The sequence below is a fragment of the Mangifera indica genome, chromosome 20 (assembly GCF_011075055.1).
Source record: "Mangifera indica cultivar Alphonso chromosome 20, CATAS_Mindica_2.1, whole genome shotgun sequence".
NCBI classification, from domain to species: Eukaryota; Viridiplantae; Streptophyta; class Magnoliopsida; order Sapindales; family Anacardiaceae; genus Mangifera; species Mangifera indica.
The window spans coordinates 6,009,168-6,017,609 of NC_058156.1; the positions used below are offsets into that span (position 1 = coordinate 6,009,168).

Below are 8,442 nucleotides of genomic sequence, written 5' to 3' on the forward strand. Positions count from 1 at the left end.
CATTAAGAACCTCAACATCTTCATCATTTGAAATTTCAACAGGGATGCTATTGTCAAGATGTCTTAGTCTTATGCTTATATGAATGTTGTTTACCTTCGATCTATATTACACTTTTCACTCACTATTTAGATTAATCTCTCGAATGTCGTGTGTTCTAAAATTTTAATCAATTTTCTATTATTGCAAACATATTTTATTGTATTGTCACCCATTTCTATCCATTCCCCTCATCCCCCTCTCTCGGTATCTAATTAAAGCATATTCTATTATTTAGATTAATCCTACAATGACGTATGAAAGTGTACAAAAATAATCAACATAAATAGCATGACCAAAAATACTATTTAAGGATTTGTGTTACATTATTTTAATAAGTTCGAGTTTCATGATTTTATTTTTATTGTACGATTACACATTTTTCATGATTCTACTACATATTATAACGGTTAATATACTCTAAATAATTTGATACTAATTTCAGAAAATATTACTTTACCTCGATATCATCAAATATCATTTTACCCTTAAATATTATCTAATATCTCTAACACCCTTCATTGTAAAATATCATTTCATCATTTACTATTATAATCACAAAATACCCCCTATAATTTTCTGCTATTTTATTTTTTAGACACAATTCTAAGTTATTATATAAGACACTATATATAATTGAATTATCGATAAAAGTAATAATGTTGGAGTTATAGTATTTATAAATACTTCAATATCACAAGCTTTTTCCTCTCGTTCGAAATCATGATCACGAACTTTTTTTTTTCTCTTGAAATCTCTTTCGAATAATGATTAAAATTGTATATGTTAAATGATAAAAGAGGAGTTATAATTTATATAAAATAAAAGAACAATAGTTTTACTTTTTTTTTTTGGATATTTAGTATACTTTCGTTTAACTCTTTTAAAATCGGAGTATTTTTGTTTAAACCATAAAGTTATGAATAAATTTTTTAATGACCCACGAAATATAGGTAATTTAATTAATATCACTTCATAAACATCAAAATCCTTTTAAATTCTAACCTTGCTTATTATTTGCCTATTTTGCACTGTATCCATTAGTTATGGATTGATTTTGGATCAACAATGGTATATATTAAACATTATATATATATATATATATAATTTATTATATTTTTATTAAAATTATTATTTTACTGATAATATTAAATATATATATATATAATTTATTAGTCAAATTCAATTAAAAATTTTAATTAGAGTCAAGAATAAAATTATCATTATACTAATAATATTAAATATATAATTTATTATATTTCTTTTTCAAATTTTAAAAGAGTTAAACAAAAATATATTAAATATCCAAAGAAATATGAGGGTGAAATGAACTGGTGGCAAGTGTTGAGGCTGAAATATAATTTTTTAAAAATGAAAAACTTTTTAGTAATAGATAAATTTGTTAGTTTTTAAAATATAATAAATTATATATATTTATAATTATTATTAAAATAAAAATTCTACTTTTTAACTCTAATTAAAACTTGTGATAAAATTTCACTCGTGCGGATGATGATACGTTGAAATTTTAGAGCACCTAGGTGGATCAAGGCTTTTCGGGGTGAAATGGACCATGAATTACGTTCGCTAAAAGGTCGATGTCAAGGAGATGGAGAGGATTTTCGGTCACTATATTTAACTCCATTTGTCAACAGACTTCCGCGCTCACCAATTTGACTTCTGTGCATAATAAATATTCAAGCCTATTGCTTTTTATTTTTTAAGTTAAATTATAACTAAATTTATTGAATTAATTTTTATTAGATCGATATATTGTTTTTTGAAATACTTTTTATGTAATTTTATTTATTTATTTTTTATAATACGTATAAATTCTTTTATAATTAATAAGTTTGTAAAGTAAAAGGTTAATAACAAAATAATTAAAAAAAGAAGCAACTTATTTAGAATATTTATCAAAATTATAAAAAAACACAAACATAGAAAAAAAAAATAAAAGAAGAAAGAGACTTAAGTCAGTTACACCAATCCCAAAGAAGTTTGGACATCAGACGGTGTATAGAAGCAACAGCAAACTAGTAAAAGTGAAACTGGCCGTAGCCTCACACTTGTAGGGTTTTTAAGATTAGGTTTAGCTTTACTTTTGCTTCTCGGCCGCATTGGCTAGCGTTTCTCTTACTTTCCATTTTTCTTCGATTTTTCTTTTAGATCGACTCTTACATGGCGTTTGATAATCAATAAGGGTCCATTTTGTTCTAAGTCCAATTTTAGTCTCGGTGGTTTACACACTTACTCATAGCAATGGCTACAATGAACCCCTTTGATCTACTGGGTGACAATGATAACGAAGACCCAAGTCAGCTCGTATCTGTTCAACTGCCAAAGCTCGATGACAAGCCTAAGAAACCTGCGTCGGCTCCTCAAGGTAATTCTGCTGCTAAGCCGGCGGCTAAGTTTCCCACCAAGCCAGTCCCTCCCTCCCAAGCTGGTGAGCTTACTCCACTCTTTTTGTTTCTATTTTGGTTTTTGATTCTTGTTTTTGAATTCTCTTTACGTTAATACTTTTGTTGTTGGTTGCTTGTGGAAGTGAAAGTGGAAAGAAAATTAAAGTTTTTAGCTTTTTGTCTTTTATCTTTTATTTCGTAGTAGTGATTTGGATTTGTGTCTGGTGTCAGTTAAGTGTTAGCTACTTTCAGTATGTCAATACTTGTTGTTTTGACTATGTGCTTATGATAGGTTGAAGTGTTATAATTGCATTAATATATGTGGTGTTTGAAGTTATCGATATTAGTTTTCCTGTAACTGTATCGTTTCAATTTGTGCTATGTAATAAAGCAATGAATCCAAAGAAAGGAAAATCAGTATTTTATAAAAGAAGACATTGGACTATTAGGGGCAAAGACTTAGCTGAGTAGTCTTAAATATCAATTTTTGGTGCTTGTTCAGTTTCTATTATATTCGTTTGCTGACCTTTTCTTGACTAGTGAGGGATTCAAAGCCTGAAGGTGGCCGTGGTGGGGGCCGTGGTGGTGGACGTGGTTTTGGGCGAGGAGGAGGTCGTGGCTATGACCGAGATTCAAGAAACAATGACACATTCGGTGGCAATAATGGATTTTCTGGTGGAGACAGACCCTTTGAAGAGGGAGGAGGAAAGCCATCTGAAAGACGTAGCTATGGGGCTCCTCGTGGTTCATTCCGTGGCGGTCATCGTGGTGGCTTTGGCGATGGAGAATCGGGTGATGGTGAACGTCCTCGAAGATTGTTTGAACGTCGTAGTGGGACTGGGCGTGGGTTTGTATTATTTAAACTGAGATGTTCATCTGCAGCTACCCAATAGATTAACGTAATCTCTCTTTTTTTTTCTTTTTATGTCATTTATTGATTTTGTATGTTTTATCAGCAATGAGATTAAACGTGATGGGGCTGGTCGTGGTAATTGGGGAACTCCAGCTGATGAAATTGCACCGTGAGTGTTTTGTCCCTCTAGCAGAACAAATGTTTTCAGGCAGTTAATTGATTTTTATTCTTTTATATGAATGGTCCTGCTTATATGTATTTTTAATTTTCTTGCTAATGTAAGGGAGACTGAAGAACCTGTTGTTGAAAATGAGAAGAATGTGATTGCTGACAAGCCTGCTGGTGAAGAAGAGTCCGGGGATGCCAATAAGGAGAATCCTGTGAATGAGCAAGAAGAGAAGGAGCCTGAGGAAAAGGCACATTGTCTTATTTGAACATTCTTGGTTGCTTGTCTTTCAACCTTTTCTGCTGTTGGTTATTTATAAATTATAGATTTTATAACTAAAATTAATTGGGATGCCCTTAATCAGTGTATTCCTGTTCTAAAGAGTATAATATCAGTGCTTTATTAGCATGTTTCAGTGTATGAGCAAAGGTAAATTAAAATATTAAGGTGATAAGAACTTATGTTGTGGATTACACTTTTTGTGAGGCAAACTGTGTTAAGTTTTAAACTTTTGTTTACTTTGATTTTGTTGAATTACTGAAATAATCTTATCATATTTTTCATGCTCAAGAATGTTTAGTCATGACTTCTTAATTTTCGCTTTAATTCATTTTTGTGTAGGAAATGACTTTGGAACAGTATGAAAAGATTCTTGAAGAGAAGAGGAAATCTTTGCATGCCTTGAAGACTGAGGAAAGGAAGGTTGACATGGACAAAGAGCTCAAGTCCATGCAACAACTTTCAAGCAAGAAGAGCAATGATGACATCTTTATCAAACTGGTAAAATCACTACTATTATGTACCTGTTTTACATTTTTGCCAGTGTATTGACCTGGTAGCTTCTTATTGTTAGGGTTCTGATAAGGACAGACGCAAGGATGCCGCTGATAAAGAAGAGAAAGCTAAAAAGGTTTGTTGGAAACAATATTTAACAAAATAAGTTTGATTGTAATTGCTATTTTCTTTATGAGTGATTTTATAATGTTATTAAATAAGTTTGATTTGTAATTGCTATTTTCTTTGGGTGATTTGATAATGTTATTAACCCTCAACAAACTAATGTGGTTTCTCTAAATTCTTCCCACAGTAAGTGAATATAATATAAAGATTTACTTGCCAAATCCTTCACTATTGTTTTATAAGAATTAATGATAATTAATATATAAGTTGTGGCAATTAAATAGTGTTGATTGCTTTTAAATTCTCTAGTATTTGCATAATTTTGTTCTGTTTTTGGCTTCATCCTTCTGTCTTCTTGTGACTTCTTTAGTATTTATAAGTGCACCTCAATATTGAAGACCTTATTTGTGTTGCTTAGTGTTTCTGATAATATAGAAGTTACAGTCCTGTCTAATGAAATGCATAATTTGATTTTTGTAGTCTGTTAGCATAAATGAGTTTTTGAAACCTGCTGAAGGAGGGAGGTACTATAACCCTGGCAGTCGTGGTCGAGGTCGAGGCCGTGGTTCAAGAGGTGGATATGGAGGCTACTCCTCCAGCAATGTGGCAGCCCCTTCTATTGAGGATCCTGGGCATTTTCCCTCGTTGGGAGGCAAGTGAAATGTTATCACAGCTTCAGTACACTCAGACGTTTTCCCGTTTGGAATCTTGTGATAACTATTCAAAGAGTTGAATCAAGTCAGTTCAAAGTTAATTCAATAGGAATGATATTTCCTTCATCAAAAGAACCATCTTTAATGTTAAGTCTTCATGAGTGTAAATTTTAGATATTTACACATGTTTTAAGTTTTGATATGCATGCATACTCTTTTTTCCTCAGTTTAAATTATTAGGTCATATGGGTCATTATATTGTCTTGAACTGAGTAGCGGTATCAGTTTTGGTTTAGTAGGGTTTTAGTGTTGTTGAATTTAAATTTAGGCACTCTGTTGTTTCTTATGCTTTTTTTTTTGTTAATGCACCTAGAGAAATGAATTCATTTTTGTTGGCCTTTTTCCTTTCGTAAGAGATTAACTTGTAGTGTGGGTAGAATAGGAATTTTATCTTTTGAAAGAAATTATTATCTACCTTTTTTCAACAACACTTACAAAACCGATTTTATGTTGAGCTATAAAAGGGTTGAATTCTCTGTGTGAGATCAAGCTGAATCCATATCTAACCGAACAAGGAAATATGTACATGGAAGTTACAGTTTGCTACCTATAACATTTGATAGGCCTGGGGGATAGCAATTTAGATTAGGCATGATCGGTGTCAGGCTACTTTGTTGAAAAATCGCAGGGGCTGGTCGGTTTTGGTTCTGGTTTAAGTTTTAATTGTTGGCTTTCGCACGCTGTTCTTATTGCTGAACAAAATCTCTTCCCTTTACCACCTCCAACTCAAAACCGGCATTTGTTTTGGATGTTTGCTCCGTTATTCTCCTTTATTGATTACAACTATAAGCCTGTCACTCAATTTACACTTAACAATCATCCTCTCGCACCTCTCCCATAACCACCTCCTATGCCCCGCCCCTTCCACCAAAAGACCCTCCACCTTTTCGACTGAGTCCCTTGAAGGGATCTATGGACAACCTTCATGTCAATGGCTTTCAAACGATAGTCCTCTCACAAATCAATAAAAGATTCAATGGCTTGTCCGTCAGAGTCTTGAAACCTTCAAATCAGATTGAAGTTTGGTGGACGAAGAGGTCCTCGCCACCTTCATCCGCAGTTATAAATCTGAACCTTTTTAGACACTGAACCATTAAACTGTACCAGTGGTTCTTTGAGTCTCAACCGTTAACCTTAAAGGTTTTGGAAGATGAGTTATGGTCTTGAGAATGAAAGCTTGGATGGGCAAGGATGGAAGAAAGTAAAATAAAATACAAAAAAATAATATGATTCTTTTTTTATTCTTAAAGAAAATGACGATTTTGTTTAGGGAAATTAATTAATTCGCCCAAACTTTACAGGTGAAAAAAAATTTGCCCAAACTTTTATAATTTAAACAAAATTATCCTATTTTCCCGTGAAGACAAAAAAGCCCTTTTAGAAAAAATTAAAAAAACAGCTGCATTTCCTCCTCTAGCCACACGGAATCGTGTATTCGAGCCCACAAAATCACAAACGCATCAACTAATTTCCTCTTGCAAATTTCGCAACTTTTCCAATGAAAAGGTTAGTAAAATAATTTTTATCATGTTTTTATACATTTTGGTGTAAGATTTAGATGATTTGATGCGGTATTTGGGTATTTAAACTTAGAGTTTCGATTTGAAACATTTGATGAAACTGTTTGATTTGTGTGTTTGAGATTAATTTTCTTAGAGTTTTTACGTTAAAATTGATTATTGATAAAATAAGATTTGAAAAACGAAGTTTGGGAGGTCAAGTCTTATCACACGAATTCATGAGATGAGATTTCTTGAAAAGGGGGAGTAATTGGCCATTTTTCAAACTTTCTGGACCACATGAATTCATATGGTTGGGGGCCAAAGTGTGAATTTTTAAACAGTGGTACATAAGTACAACTTTTGTTGGGGCAAAAGTGTAAATATTCAAAATATGTTGACACACAAATTCGTATGGTGCGAGGTGAAATGTAGTTTTTTAAAGTTTTCCCACCACTTGAATTCGTTTGGTGGTGGTTGTGGGGCAGTTAGTATTTTCAAATTTTGGGTGTTTTCTGATATTTTTCATTTGAGGGGGCAAATTAAAAATTTTTTATTTTAGGGTTTTTTGATGTGTAGAATTCAAATTTATGGTCTATTTTTCTTAATGATATATCTATGTTGAGAATTGACTCATTTTTATATAAAAATTGATCTAATTACAATTTTTTTTTTTATAGAAACACCCACAAAAGAGAAAAAAAAGGATGATGCAAAAGATGAAATGAGATTTCCTATCAAAAAACACTTCAAAGCTCAAGTTAGTACACATGAATATAGAGATGTGGGAGTTATAATTAAAAAAATATTGACAAAGAGACAGTTAAAAATGTTTTGGCGTATATGTTTTGAACACTTTCTTAACCTTAAAGATAGTTAATTCAGTGGAGTGTTGGTATACTCCATCCTAAAAGAAGTAAATAAGGCGAACTCGGACGATGAGTTATGGTTTAGAGTTAATGGGGTTAACGTTAGGTTTAGCCTGTATGAGTTCACTATTATGACAAGCTTTCGATTCAATCAATTGTTGGATATTGACATGTATCTTCCGTCGAAAGCCACATAGAAGATCTAACATACATATTTCAAAGGGCATAATTCAATACATACACTGAACTAAGTCGTGTTTTCCAATAAAGGTCTTGGGGGGAGGACGATATTGGTGCAGTTAAGTTGGTCTTATTGTATTATTTTCACATTGTGTTATTAGGTAATGATCATCTTGATAGATTTAATGCATACCTGTGAATAGTACGAGTGTGGTAGATGACGCATCAATCAATTTGTAACAATATCACCCAAATTCGTGTACAGTCCAACTCGATAAAAAATAAGGAAAATTTTATGAAACAATATAGTATCATGGGGTTTCCACTAGCTTTCTAGGTAATATATTGTTGGAATACACAAATATTACAACTCAATGTCATGCAAAAGTATTGAAATTGTTTCTATTCATCTGTTAGTATATGTGTCACAATCCCCGAATTACAATGCACTAAATTGTAACAATACTTCGACAACAATATAAAAGACTCTTCTAATATGCCTCTCAATACTTGAAGTGCCCAATTTCTCATCAGATATGCTTGTGCATATGATATATCAATTTTATATCAATTGACGATGTCTATAATAATCTTTTTAGGCTGATACACATGATTAACTAATATAAATCCTATTCTCAAAATTTGGCCTAACGCTCGGGCCTTAACTTGCCTATGATATGAAAATATATGACCTCTAAGATATGTGTGTTGGGTATTGAAATGACATAGTTTGAAGTTGTCATTGTCTCCCACCCTATTTGCTCATACACACCAATTACATTGCTCATTACAACATTTAACCTTTTATTTGATTGTGTCT

At 32.2% G+C, this 8,442-nt stretch overlaps 1 protein-coding gene across 1 annotated transcript; it reads left to right on the forward strand.

The window, feature by feature from the left end:
- The first annotated feature begins 2,082 nt into the window (after nt 1-2,082).
- On the forward strand, nt 2,083-5,240 carry LOC123204612 (RGG repeats nuclear RNA binding protein A-like). Its single transcript, XM_044621372.1, has 7 exons — nt 2,083-2,486; nt 2,983-3,289; nt 3,399-3,464; nt 3,579-3,711; nt 4,083-4,241; nt 4,315-4,371; nt 4,842-5,240. The coding sequence occupies exons 1-7, from the start codon at nt 2,300-2,302 to the stop codon at nt 5,019-5,021; spliced, it is 1,089 nt and encodes a 362-aa protein (XP_044477307.1). The 5' UTR covers nt 2,083-2,299; the 3' UTR covers nt 5,022-5,240.
- Nucleotides 5,241-8,442: the final 3,202 nt, after the last annotated feature.

Excerpts from the sequence above, each read along its gene's own strand:
- LOC123204612 (XM_044621372.1), top strand. The coding sequence starts at position 2,300 with ATGGCTACAATGAACCCCTTTGATCTACTGGGTGACAATGATAACGAA. Across the intron at positions 2,487-2,982 it reads AGTCCCTCCCTCCCAAGCTG|TGAGGGATTCAAAGCCTGAA; the intron begins GTGAGCTTACTC and ends TTTCTTGACTAG. Across the intron at positions 3,465-3,578 it reads CCAGCTGATGAAATTGCACC|GGAGACTGAAGAACCTGTTG; the intron begins GTGAGTGTTTTG and ends TGCTAATGTAAG.